The 13,885-nt window shown below is 45.5% G+C and overlaps 1 protein-coding gene across 6 annotated transcripts in view; it reads right to left on the bottom strand.

Annotated features, from left to right (window-relative positions):
• The window catches only part of reps2 (RALBP1 associated Eps domain containing 2), a 213,418-nt gene that overhangs the window by 104,568 nt on the left and 94,965 nt on the right, over positions 1–13,885 (bottom strand). For 5 of the 6 annotated variants that reach the window (XR_015758764.1, XM_087992410.1, XM_087992409.1 and 2 more), the window contains 2 exons: positions 13,034–13,185; positions 1,739–1,862 (listed from right to left, as the gene is read on the bottom strand). Coding sequence is in view for 5 of the 6 variants with exons in the window: in XM_087992410.1 (XP_087848536.1) it covers positions 1,739–1,862; positions 13,034–13,185 (276 nt within the window). In the remaining variant the exon portion in view is untranslated. The remainder of the gene's footprint in view (positions 1–1,738; positions 1,863–13,033; positions 13,186–13,885) is intronic. The other variant, XM_087992408.1, reaches the window with a different exon arrangement.

Raw genomic sequence — 13,885 nt, 5'->3', positions numbered from 1 at the left:
AAGAAACGAGAAAGAAAGAAGAGAGAAAGAAGAGAAAGAAAAAGAGAGAAGAGAAAGAATAAGAAAGAAAAATGATGATAGAGAAAGAAGAAAGAGAGAAGAGAAGAGAAAGAAGAGAAAGAATAGAGAGAAGTGAAAGAAAAAGAGAGAAGAGAAAGAAAAGAAGAGAGAAGAGAAGAGAAGAGAAGAGAAAGAGAAAGGAGAAGGAAAAGAAGAGAAGAAAGAAAGAAAAGAAGAGAAGAGAAAGATAGAAAAGAAGAGAAGAGAAGAGAAAGAAAGAGAAGAAAGAAGAGAGAAAAGAAAGAAAAGAGAGAAGAGAAGAAAGAAAGAGAGAGAGAAGAGAAGAGAAGAAAGAAAGAGAGAAAGAGAAAGAAAGAAAGAAAGAGAAGAGAAAGAAGAGAGAAGAGAAAGAAAGAAGAGAAAGGAAAGAGAAGAGAAAGAAAGAGAAGAAGAAAGAAAGAAAGAGGAAGAGAGAAAGGAAAGAAACAGAAGAGAAAGAAAGAAGAAAGAGAAAGAAAGAATGAGAGAGAGGAAAGAGAAAGAGAAGAAAGAAAGAGGAAGAAAAGAAAGAGAGAAGAAAAGAAAGAAGAAAGAAAGAAAGAGGAAAGAAAGAAAGAAAGAGAAGAGAAAGAAAGAGAGAAGAGAAGAAAAGAAAGAAGAGAAAGAAAGAAAGAAAGAAAGGAAAGAGAAGAAAGAAAGAAGAGAGAGAAGAGAAAGAAGACAGAAAGAAGAAAGAGAGAAAGAGGAAAGAAAGAAAGAAAGAGAGAGAAAGAAAGAAAGAGAGAGAGAAGAAAGAGAGAGAAAGAAAGAGAGAGAAGAGAAAAGATGAGAGAAAATAATAGAAGAAAAGAAGAAGAGAGAGAAAAAAGAGAGAGGAAGAAAGAGAGAGAAGAAAGAAAAAGAGAGAAAAAGAGAGAGAGAAAAGAAAAGAGAAGAAGAGAGAAGAAGAGGAAGAGAGAAAGAGAGAAGAGAAAGAAAGAAAGAGAGAGAGAAAAGAAAAGAAGAGAAAAGAGAGAGAAAAACAAGAGAGAGAAAGAGAGAGAGAAAGAAGAAGAAAGAGAGAGAAGAGGAAGAGAAGAAAAAGAGAAAGAGAGAGAAAGAGAAAGAGAGAGAAAAGAGAGAGAGAGAAAGAGAGAGAGAGAAAAAAGAGAGAGAAAAAAGAGAGAAGAGAAGAGAAAGAAGAGAGAAAGAGAGAGAGAAAGAGAGAAAGAAAAAGAGAGAGAGAAAGAGAGAAGAGAGAGAGAGAAGAGGAAGAGAGAGAGAAGAGAGAGAGAGAAGAGAGAGAAGAGAGAGAGACCGAGAATGAGAGAGAGAGAGGAGAAAGGAGAGAGAAAAAAGAGAGAAAGAAAAGAAAGAGAGAGAGAAAAAGAGAAGAGAAAAGAGAAAGAGAGAGAAGAGAAAGAGAGAGAAGAGAAGAGAAGGAGAAAAAGAGATAGAGAAAAAAAGAGGAAAAAAGCGAGAGAGAAAAGCGAGAGAGAGAGAAAAGCAAGAGAGAGAGAAAAGCGAGAGAGAGAGAGAGAGAGAAAAGCAAGAGAGAGAGAGAGAGAAAAGCGAGAGAGCATTATTTTCCTCAAGCATTATTTTTATTATGACATGGGTACCCAGAACAACATCAGATTTTTCTGACAGATTCTGGCAGAGAAAAAAAAGATTAAATATGAAAATAAAACGCTTTGTCATTCAATCCTTGTGGAAGACCTTTCCACTTCATAAACAAGCACACAGAGCTTTAACCTACCTGTTTGGTTTTGATCAAAACCAAATCTTGGTCTCCCATCTCCACTTACTGCTTGATTTTTTTGGTATGATGGTGAAGAAGGAGGAGAGTTGAAGGGCAATGGAACTGCAGACACAGGCTCCTGCTTCACATCAAACAGAGTAGTATTTCAGTCCAGTGCTTCAACCAACAGATTTTATCAGAGAGTCACCTTTGATTAGTGGCACCACTGATGATATAACAAAATATATACGTTCATGATTTTTTACGTTTCTTATTCATTAAAACTATACTTCCTGTGCTGCTGCACAAAGTATAAATTGCCTTCTTGATGGCATATTGAATAAGGAGATTTGCCTTTCAGATCAAAAGACTCAATTCCTGATCTGTGCTACCTTTGAATGATCTGAGCCAAGGCACTATAACTGTCCTGAAGATTAGGAAAGTTAGAGGGATTAGCCATAGTTACCCTCTTTCTCACCATCCAGTGACTTCTATCGGAAAGTGGGTGCATTTATGTATAATGCTAAGCACGAACACGATTCAACTCAGCTCCACAGTGCAATGGAGATGCCAGTACTCGTAGTCAAGGCTCACCAACGATTCACTTTGCAGTGTCAATGAACACGAGTCTGCCACTAGCAACAGGTAAAGAGACAGCATGGTGGCTCAGTGGCTATGACTGCTGCCTCACAGTGCCAAGGACCTGGGTTTGATTCCAGCCTCAGGCGACTGTCTGTGTGGAGTTTGCACATTCTCTCAGTGTCTGCTTGGGTTTCCTCCAGGTGCTGTGGTTTCCTCCCACAGTCCAAAGATGTGCAGGTTAGGTGGATTGGCCATGCCAAATTGTCCCATAGTGTTCAGGGATGTGTAGGTTAGGTGCATTAGTCAGGGGTAAATGTAGGGCAATAGGTCTGGGTGGGTTACTCTTTGGAGGGTCGGTGTGGACTTATTGGGCTGAAGGGCCTGTTTCCACACTGTAGGGATTCTACGATGATTTGATTAAGACCTGGGTCTTGAACTGAAACAAAGTCTGTGGGGGCATTGTTTTAGTTCAAATTGCCCCAGTCTGGGAACTCATCATTTCGGTTGCATTTCTCTCTCCTATTGATCAAAACCTCACCCGCAATAATAATGAATGACCCTGACTCCTTGTTTTTAAAATCCACCTCCTGGCAATGACAATGAGTTCTCCCTCGTATTTCTTATGCAACCATCAGCTCCATTCCCCTTGTATGTCAGGTACTGAGGGGGAAATGTTAGACTCCTATCATTTGTTCATTTGTTAAAAAAAAGTTACGATTACTTTAACTACAAAGGCCAGTTTTATTGTTTGAATGCTGCATATCAAATCTCCCTTCATGTCAAACCACCCCTGACAAAAGCAGCCTCATACATTGCTAAGTAGCTCAACAGTGAACAGCTGAAGTTACTATTTTCACGTTGGACAGTTGCTTAACCTTGGGACTGACAGCAGCACACTGATTTTCTGCAGTCCCAATTTCAAAAATATCTTTCCAGCTTATTCTGATGCATAGCCTTCATTATTAAGCAAACCACATTGTCGGGACACAGTGTCCCTCAGTTCCAGCATCAAGAATTACTTGAACTGGACGACATGCTAAAATAACAGTGGAGTCATAGTCATAGAGGTGTACAGCATGGAAACAGACCTTTTGGTCCAACCTGACCAGATATCCCAACCCAATCTAGTCCCATCTGCCAGCACCCGGCCCATATCCCTCTAAACCCTTCCTGTTCATATCCCCATCCAAATGCCTCTTAAATGTTGCAATTGTACCAGCCTCCACCACATCCTCTGGCAGCTCATTCCAAACACGTACTACCCTCTGCATGAAAAAGTTGCCCTTTAGGTTTCTTTTATATATCTTTCCCCTCTCACCCTAAACCTATGCCCTCTAGTTCTGGACTCCCTGACCGCAGGGAGAAGACTTTGTCTATTTATCCTATCCATGCCCCTCAATTTTGTAAACCTCTATAACGTCACCCCTCAGCCTCCGACGTTCCAGGGAAAACAGCCCCAGCCTGTTCAGCCTCTCCCTGTAGCTCAGATCCTCCAACCCCCCTGGCAACATCCTTGCAAATCTTTTCTGAACCCTTTCAAGTTTCACAACATCTTTCCAATAGGAAGGAGACCAGAATTGCACACAATATTCCAACAGTGGCCTAACCAATGTCCTGTACAGCCGCAACATGACCTCCCAACTCCTGTACTCAATACTCTGACTAATAAAGGAAAGCATACCAAATGCCTTCTTCACTATCCTATCTACCGGCGACTCCACTTTCAAAGGAGCTATGAACCTGCACTCCAAGGTCTCTTCGTTCAGCAACACTCCCTAGGACCTTACCATTAAGTTTAAGTCCTGCTAAGGATTTGCTTTCCCAAAATGCAGCACCTCGCATTTATCTGAATTAAACTCCATCTGCCACATCTCAGCCCATTGGTCCAGATCCTGTTGTAATCGGAAGTAACCCTCTTCGCTGTCCACTACACCTCCAATTTTGGTGTCATCTGCAAACTTACTAACTGTACCTCTTATGCTCGCATCCAAATCATTTATATAAATGACAAAAAGTAGAGGACCCAGCGCCGATCCTTGTGGCACTCCACTGGTCATGGGTCTCCAGTCTGAAAAACAACCCTCCACTACCACCTTCTGTCTTCTACCTTTGAACCAGTTCTGTATCCAAATGGCTAGTTCTCCCTGTATTCCATGAGATCTAACCTTGCTAACCAGTCTCCCATGGGCAACCTTGTTGATCGCCTTACTGAAGTCCATATAGATCACATCTACTGCTCTGCCCTCATCAATCCTCTTTGTTACGTCTTCAAAAAAACTCAATCAAGATTGTGAGACATGATTTCCCACGCACAAAGCCATGTTGACTATCCCGAATCAGTGCTTGCTTTTCAAAATACATGTACATCCTGTCCCTCAAGATTCCCTCCAACAACTTGCCCACCACCGAGGTCAGGCTCACCAGTCTATAGTTCCCTGGCTTGTCCTTACCGCTCTTCTTAAACAGTGGCACCACGTTTACCAACCTCCAGTTTTCTGGCACCTCGTCTGTGACTATCGAGATACAACTATCTCAGCAAGAGGCCCAGCAATCACTTCTCTAGCTTCCCACAGAGTTCTCAGGTACACCTGATCAGGTCCTGGGGATTTATCCACCTTTAACCGTTTCAAGGCATCCAGTGCTTCCTCCTCTGTAATCTAGACATTTTGCAAGATATCACCATCTATTTCCCTACAGTCTATATCTTCCATATCCTTTTCCACAGTAAATACTGATGCAAAATATTCATTTAGTATCTCCCCCATTTTCTGTGCCTCCACACAAAGGCCGCCTTGCTGATCTTTGAGGGGTGGAAATGTGTTGCTGGAAAAGCGCAGCAGGTCAGGCAGCATCTAGGGAACAGGAGAATCGACGTTTCGGGCATTAGCCCTTCTTCAGGAATGAGGAAAGTTGGTCCAGCAGGCTAAGATAAAAGATAGGGAGGAGGGACTTGGGGGAGGGGCGTCGGAAATGTGATAGGTGGAAAGAGGTCAAGGTGAGGGTGATAGGTCAGACTGGGGTGGGGGCGGAGAGGTCGGGAAGAAGATTGCAGGTTAGGAAGGCGGTGCTGAATTTGATGGATTTGACTGAGACAGGCTGGGGGGAGGGGAAATGAGGAAACTGGTGAAATCCGAGTTCATCCCTTGTGGTTGGAGGGTTCCTAGCCGGAAGATGAGGCGTTCTTCCTCCAACCGTCGTTTCGCTGTGGTCTGACGATGGAGGAGTCCAAAGACCTGCATATCCTTGGTGGAGTGGGAGGGGGAATTGAAATGTTGAGCTACAGGGTGGTTGGGTTGGTTGGTCCGGGTGTCCCAGAGGTGTTCTCTGAAACGCTCCGCAAGTAGGCGGCCTGTCTCCCCAATATAGAGGAGGCCACATCGGGTGCAAAGGATGCAATAGATGATATGTGTGGAGGTACAGGTGAATCTGTGGCGGATATGGAAGTTTCCTTTGGGGCCTTGGAGGGAGGTGAGGGGGGGAGGTGTGGGCGCAAGTCTTGCACCTCCTGCGGTTGCAGGGGAAGGTGCCGGGAGTGGAGGTTGGGTTGGTGGGGGGTGTGGATCTGACGAGGGAGTCACGGAGGGAGTGGTCTTTACGGAATGCTGATAGGGGAGGGGAGGGAAATATATCCTTGGTGGTGGGGTCCGTTTGGAGGTGGCGGAAATGGCGGCGGATGATGCGCTGTACATGGAGGTTAGTGGGGTGGTAGGTGAGGACCAGTGGGGTTCTGTCCTGGTGGCGGTTGGAGGGGCGGGGTTCAAGGGCGGAGGATCGGGGAGTGGAAGAGATGTGGTGGAGGGCATCGTCGACCACGTCGGGGGGGAAATTGCGGTCCTTGAAGAAGGAGGCCATCTGGGATGTGCGTTTTTGGAACTGGTCCTCCTGGGAGCAGATGCGGCGGAGTCGAAGGAATTGGGAGAATGGGATGGCGTTTTTACAGGGGGCAGGATGGGAGGAGGTGTAGTCCAGGTAGCTGTGGGAGTCGGTTGGTTTGTAGCAGATGTCCGTGTTGATTCGGTCGCCTGAGATAGAACAGATGTCCGTGTTGATTCGGTCGCCTGAGATAGAACGAGAAAGGTCGAGGAAGGGGAGGGAGGAATCTGAGACTGTCCAGGTGAATTTGAGGTCGGGGTGGAAGGTGTTGGTGAAGTGGATGAACTGTTCAACCTCCTCGTGGGAGCACGAGGCGGTGCCGATACAGTCATCGATGTAGCGGAGGAAAAGGTGGGGGGTGGGGCCAGTGTAGTTGCGGAAGATGGATTGTTCCACATATCCTACGAAGAGGCAGGCATAGCTGGGGCCCATGCGGGTGCCCATGGCTACTCCTTTCGTTTGGAGGAAGTGGGAGGATTGGAAAGAGAAGTTGTTCAGGGTGAGGACCAGTTCAGTCAGTCGAAGGAGGGTATCTGTGGAAGGGTACTGGTCGGTACGGCGGGAAAGAAAGAAGCGGAGGGCTTTGAGTCCTTCGTGATGGGGGATGGAGGTGTACAGGGACTGGATGTTCATGGTGAAAATAAGGCGTTGGGGACCGGGGAAGCGAAAATCATGGAGCAGGTGGAGGGCATGGGTGGTGTCCCGAACGTAGGTGGGGAGTTCTTGGACTAAGGGGGACAGGACGGTGTCAAGGCATGCGGAGATGAGTTCGGTGGGGCAGGAGCAGGCGGAGACAATGGGTCGGCCGGGGCAGTCAGGTTTGTGGATTTTGGGCCGGAGGTAGAAGCGGGAGGTGCGGGGTTGTGGGACTATGAGGTTGGAGGCGCTGGATGGGAGATCCCCCGAGGTGATGAGGTTATGGACGGTCTGGGAGATGATGGTTTGGTGGTGGGGGGTGGGGTCATGGTCAAGGGGGCAGTAGGAGGAGGTATCTGCGAGCTGGCGTTTGGCCTCAGCGGTGTAGAGGTCGGTGCGCCAAACTACTACCGCGCCTCCCTTGTCTGCTGGTTTGATAGTGAGGTTGGGGTTGCAACGGAGTGAGTGGAGGGCTGCGCATTCCGAGGGTGAGAGGTTGGAGTGGGTGAGAGGGGTGGGGGAGTTCAGGTGGCGGTTAATATCGCGGCGGCAGTTGGCTATGCAGAGGTCGAGGGCAGGTAGGAGGCCAGCACGGGGTGTCCAGGTGGATGGGGTGTGTTGGAGGCGGGAGAAGGGGTCGTCAGAGGGTGGGTGGGAGTCTTGGTTAAAGAAGTAGGCACGGAGGTGAAGGCGGCGGAAGAATTGTTCGATGTCACGCCGCGTGTTGAATTCATCAATCCGGGAGCGTAGGGGAATGAAGGTGAGGCCTCTGCTGAGGACTGATCTTTCATCCTCAGAGAGGGATAGGTCTGGAGGGATAGTGAAAACACGGCAGGGCTGGGAGCTAGGACCTGGTGTGGGGCTGGAGCTGAGTGTAGGGGCGGGGTTAGGTCTGGGGGCGGGGACGGAGATCAGCGTGGGGGCGGGGTCGGGCGTGGTGATGGCGATAGGCGAAGGGGCGGGGTTAGACGTGGTGACGGAGATGGGCGTGGGGGCGGGGTTAGGCATGAAGTCGGAGATCGGCGAAGGGGCGGGGTTAGGCGAGGTGACGGAACTCACCGGGGAGGCGGGGTTAGGCGTGGAGATCGGCGTGGGGGCGGAGACACATGCGGCGTTAGTGACGTCAGTGGTGGCGGAAGTGGCTGCGGCGACCGCAGAGACAGAGTTATTCCCCATAGCCGTGGAGGTCGCGAATCTGCCGGCGATTGTCTTCATGGTGATCGCGGAGGCGGTTGTCTGGGCGGCCATCGCGGAGGCTGCGAGGTCGGTGGGGGCGGAGGTGATGTCATCGTCAGCGGCGGCGGCAGGTATTGCAGCGGGCGATGTAGCGGCCGCGTGCGTAATGGCGCCAGACTGATTTCGGAGGCCGATGGAAGATTCTGGAACAGTTGAGGAATCCGGAGTGTGGGGGTAAGTACATGAAAGTTTTTGGTACTTACTGTCTTTAATTTCCGATATTGAGGGGCCCTATTCTCTCCCTAGTTACCCTTTTGTCCTTAATATATTTGTAAAAACCCTTTAGATTCTCCTTAATTCTATTTGCCAAAGCTATCTCATGTCCCAGTTTTGCCCTCCTGATTTCCCTTTTAAGTAAACTCCTACTTTCTTTATACTCTAAGGATTCACTCGACCTATCCTGTCTATACCTGACATATGCTTCCTTCTTTTTCTTAATCAAACCCTCAATTTCTTTAGTCATCCAGCATTCCCTATACCTACCAGCCTTCCCTTTCACCCTGACTTTACTTTCTCTGGATTCTTGTTATCTCATTCCTGAAGGCTTCCTATTTTCCAGCCATCCCTTTACCTGCGAACAACTGCCTCCAATCAGTTTTCAATAGTTCTTGCCTAATACCGTCAAAATTGGCCTTTCTCCAATTTAGAACTTCAACTTTTAGATCTGGTCCATCCTTTTCCATCACTATTTTAAAACAAATAGAATTATGGTCGCTGGCCCCAAAGTGCTCCCCCACTGACACCTCAGTCACCTGCCCTGCCTTATTTCCCAAGAGTAGGTCACGTTTTGCACCTTCTCTAGTAGGTACATCCACATACTGAATCAGAAAATTGTTTTGTACACACTTAACAAATTCCTCTCCATCTAAACCTTTAACACTATGGCAGTCCCAATCTATGTTTGGAAAGTTAAAATCCCCTACCATAACCACCCTATTATTCTTACAGATAGTTGAGATGTCCTTACAAATTTGTTTCTCAATTTCCCTCTGACTATTAGGGGGTCTATAATACAATCCCAATAAGGTGATCATCCCTTTCTTATTTCTTAGTTTCACCCAAATAACTTCCCTGGATGCATTTCCAGGAATATCCTCCCTCAGCACAACTGTAATGCCACCCCCCTCCTCTCTTGCCTCCCTTTGTATCCTTCCTGTAGCATTTGTATCCTGGAACATTAAGCTGCCAGTCCTGCCCATCCCTGGGCCATGTTTCTGTAATTGCTATGATATCCCAGTCCCATGTTCCTCACCATGCCCTGAGTTCATCTGCCTTCCCTGTTAGGCCCCTTGCATTGAAATAAATGCAGTTTAATTTATTAGTCCTACCTTGTCCCTGCCTGCCCTGACTGTTGACCCACTTCTGTTCTTAACTGTACCCATCTCAGATCGATCTCTTTCCTCACTATCTCCCTGGGTACCACCACCCCACCCCACCCTCCCCCCCCACCTTATTAGTTTAAATCCTCCCAAGCAGTTCTAGCAAATTTCCCTGCCAGTATATTTGTCCCCTTCCAATTTAGGTGCAATCTGTCCTTCTTGTACAGGTCACTTCTACCCCAAAAGAGATTCCAATGATCCAAAAATGTGAATCCTTCTCCCATACACCAGCTCCTCAGCCATGCATTCATCTGCTCTATCCTCCTATTCCTGCCCTCACTAGCTCGTAGCACCGGGAGTAATCCAGATATTACTACCCTTGAGGATCTCCTTTTGAAATTTCTAGGTAAAGACAATGACTGCAGATGCTGGAAACCAGAGTCTAAATTAGAATGGTGCTGGAAAAGCACAGTAGTTCAGGCAGCATTCAAGGAGCAGGAAAATCGACGTTTCAGGCAAAAGCCTTCACCAGGCCCGAAACGTCGATTTTACTGCTTCTCGGATGCTGTCTGAACTGCTGTGCTTTTCCAGCACCATTCTAATCTTTTTAAATTTCTGCCAAACTCTCTGCAATCTCCCTTCAGAGTCTCAACCTTTTCCCTTCCAGTGTGAACAATGACCTCCTGCTGGCCCCTCTCCCATGTGAGAACATTCTGCACCCTCTCTGAGATATCCTTGATCCTGGCACCAGGGAAACAACACACCAGTCTGCTTTTTCTCTGCTAGCCACAGAAACGTCTGTCTGTCCCTCTGACTACAGAATTCCCTTACATAATTGATCTCTTGGAAGCCGACGTACCCCTCATTGCATTAGAGCCAGTCTCAACACTAGAAACTTGGCTGTTTCTGCTACGTTCCCCTGAGAATCCATCACCCCCTACATTTTCCAAAACAGCATACCTGTTTGAAATGGGTATATCCACAAAAGATGCCTGCCCTAGGTGCCGACCTCTCTTTCCCTTCCTGGGGTTAACCCATCTATGTGACTGTATCGGAGACTTCCCCCCTTCCTATAACTGCCATCCATCACATACTGTTGCTGTTGCAAATTCCTCATTGCTTCTAACTGTCTCTCCAACTGATCCACTCGATCTGATAAGATTCGCATCCAACAGCATTTATGGCAGATATAATCTGCAGTAACCCTTAAACTCTCTTTAAACTCCCACATCTGACACGAAGTACATATCACTGCAAAGGCCATTTTTGCTCCTTCACAATCTACAGACCCAGAAAATAACACCGTCTTATTCCTCTACAAAACACTGCCCCAGGTTAAATTAATAGCTATGGCTCATATTTTTAAGTTTAATCAAGAGACTTATCTCCAAAAACATATAATCAAGAAAGAATCCACTGTACTCACTACTGCAGCCTTTCTCTTGGACAGACTTAAAACAACAATTAACTTATCTGATTCTGTGCTATGAACTTCACCCAACAGTTCCTCCAAGATTAGTTGTGAATTTCACTGTCTGTTAATTTTCCCAGATGCACTCCGATGTCCAGCGATACACAAATTCAAACAGCAAAGGCGGTAACTGTGCAGGTTCTCTCTCTCTCTCTCTCCTGCACTGTCCTCACCATGTGCTTCCTTTGTCTGCTCTTCTCCCTTTTAAACTGCTGTTGTTTTGACTTATTTTTCCCCTCAGTTCCAAAACAATGCAACAGCATATAAAACAGCAATTGCTGCTCCTGGCGTTCGAGGAAATCACCTCCAACACCTAAAATACCTCAAAAAAAAAGGAGCAGCTCTAACAGCCAGAAATTTTTCCCATCCTCCATCTTGGATTATCCAGAATCCTTAAACTTGTACTTTTGAGAAGTCATAGCAACAAGTGCTCAGATTTCTCTTCCCTTATTTTTCAAGCCTGATGTTGCAGCAAATTATCCTATATTTATGTTACCATGGCCAAACCTTACATAGGGCTGGATTCAATATTAACATGCAATTTAAATATAAACATTTAGTTCACAGGGTGTGGGCATCACTCGTAAGGTCAACATTTATTGCCTATCCTCAGTTGCCCAGGTAACAGTTGAGGGTCAACCACACTGCTGTGGATCTGGAGTCACATGTAAGCATGGCAGATTTATTCCCTGAAGGACTTTAGTGAATCAGATGGCTTTATGCCAAATCAACAATGGTTACACACTCACCAACAGATTATGTTTTTGTTCCAGATTGTTATGGAATTCAAATTTCACCGTCTGCCTTTGTGAGATTCGAAAGCATGTCCCCAGAATATTTGCCTGGGGTTGTGGATTATGAATCCAGTTACAGTATCACTATATCACCACCTCCCAAATCACGGATTATTAAAATGTCCATATTTTACAAAAATGGAAAACAGTGTCCACTGCTATATTAATTCTGGACGATTCATTATTCGTTAAATTCCATGAGACTATCAAGTAGCGGGTGGAATGATGAAACATGCTCCTCATGTATGACTCAAATCGTCCCATTTCAACGAAGTTTTTCTTAAAACATTTCTAACGAAGTTCCACACTGAACACACAAGTGGTGTCATCACCTGAATCTTTACTAGTGAGGTTAATGCAGAATGAAGTATTGCAATCTTCTGGACCTTGTGCACTTAATTTCTGAAATTATTGAATTTGGTCCTGATCAGGAAATGCTTTGTTAATATTTCTATACACACTAGCCCACATTTTCTGCTTTAAAACCAATTCTGTCACATAACCAGCTAACTGTCCCATCTTCTTAATGACATCTGGGAGCAAATGTACACACTGCATGGTTGGGATAAGGATTAGTGACAGCAAATATTTTACCTTTTCAGCAGATTTGTGGCCTATTATTTACATATTGCAAGTCACACATTGGAGAAGGATATTAGTTTATGTAAGTCTTCATTCCTCTACTGGATTTTCTGTTGAATCAGGGCATCTCATTATACTCGAGCAGTTCCAGTGATTGAAACTCTATTAAACTTCCTGGAAAGTTATTCTAAACAAACAATGTTCGCTTCAAGAAGGAGAGGATTTCCTTTTTGATATCAGTTATAGAGTCATACAGAATGGAAACAGACCCTGTGGTTCAACCAATCCAGGCCAACTATGCTCCCAAATTAAACTAGTCCCAGGAGGCTGTGCTTGCCCCGTATCCCTCCAAATCCCTCCTAATCATGAACTTACCCAAATGTCTTTTAAATGTTGTAACTGTACCCGCATCCACCACTTTCTCTAGCAATTCATTCCACACATGAACTCCTCTTTGGAAAAAGTTGCCCCTCATGTCCTCTTTAAAATCCTTCTCCTCTCACCTTAAAAACATACCCCCCATAGTTTTGAACTCCCCCATCTCAAGGGAAAAACCCTTGCTTTTCACTTTATCTATGCCCCTCATGATTGCCTATCAACTGCCTTGTGAAGTGACCTGGTAAGCTATTCACTAAATGGTATCAGGGCAAGTAGGGTTTGGTAATAAATGCTGGTATTGCCCAGATGCAGATAGTAATTGCCTGACCTCTCTTTTCTATCCACAATCTTGAAGTACTCATTCCATTGATAAATTCGGATGCTTTTTGTAAATTTATTCGAGGTGACTTACCTTGCTGTTTTCATAAATCTGAACACTTACCATTTTTCCTGCCACAGTCTCTATGCCTCTGGAGGAGCTCACTAATGAGATTGTGCGCCCCACTTGCCCATGGATTTCTGCACTTTGGGACAGGTTTCCTTTTTGTATCTCATTGTCAATCTTCAGTGCAGGGAATTGAGGAAGAGGCAATTCTATATAGATTAAAAAAAATTAAAACTCAAGTTTTGCATAGCAAAACCTAACCTTTACAGTATCTTAATTAATTGGCAATCCAGTGATCATTTCAGTTTTGCTTCCTCTTTGGCTAGTTCCAGCTGTCACACCCCACCTTCAAGAATGGTTGCCATAACAACTGTCAATGGGTTGCATGCTCTTTCCTAAATACTCTGGGTGCTCATCAACTGTACTGCTATAAGTATCGACCCTTTCCAATAAAGGCAGGTAAATCTGGAAAACTCAGTCAAAATCAGCATCTGATCTTTTTCTCCTCAGGTTGCAGAGTTTCAACACGCTGCTGCTGGATCTATTAATCTATTCTGAGTAGTGAGTTGGGTGAGAATAGAAGACATGTCTGTAAAAAGTAAGGCATGGCAAAGCAATAGTGAATTATGTCAACACATTACAGAGTGATGGAACACATTGCTGAAGATGGCAAATTGAAAATCGCACGCTTGACCTTGGAGTCATTGGCTCAAGGTCAGACGTTTGCTCATAGAAAATAAGAGCGCAGAGCACATAACTCACATGCACCTCCTGGTGGGTGGTGCATGGACAACTGGCAATAAGATGGGAGCAGGTCACTCATTTCCCTCCATCGTGCAGTGTGGCATGTGAAGCAAAATAAATAAAACAACACAACTTTAATTTATACAGTAAGCTAAAAGCAAAATT

Source organism: Chiloscyllium plagiosum, unplaced genomic scaffold, assembly GCF_037043375.1.
Source record: "Chiloscyllium plagiosum isolate Xiang-an unplaced genomic scaffold, Cpla_swu_hap1 HiC_scaffold_12, whole genome shotgun sequence".
NCBI lineage: Eukaryota > Metazoa > Chordata > Chondrichthyes > Orectolobiformes > Hemiscylliidae > Chiloscyllium > Chiloscyllium plagiosum.
The sequence above is the reverse complement of the archived record's forward strand: the minus strand, read 5'-3'. Positions and strand labels throughout refer to the sequence as shown.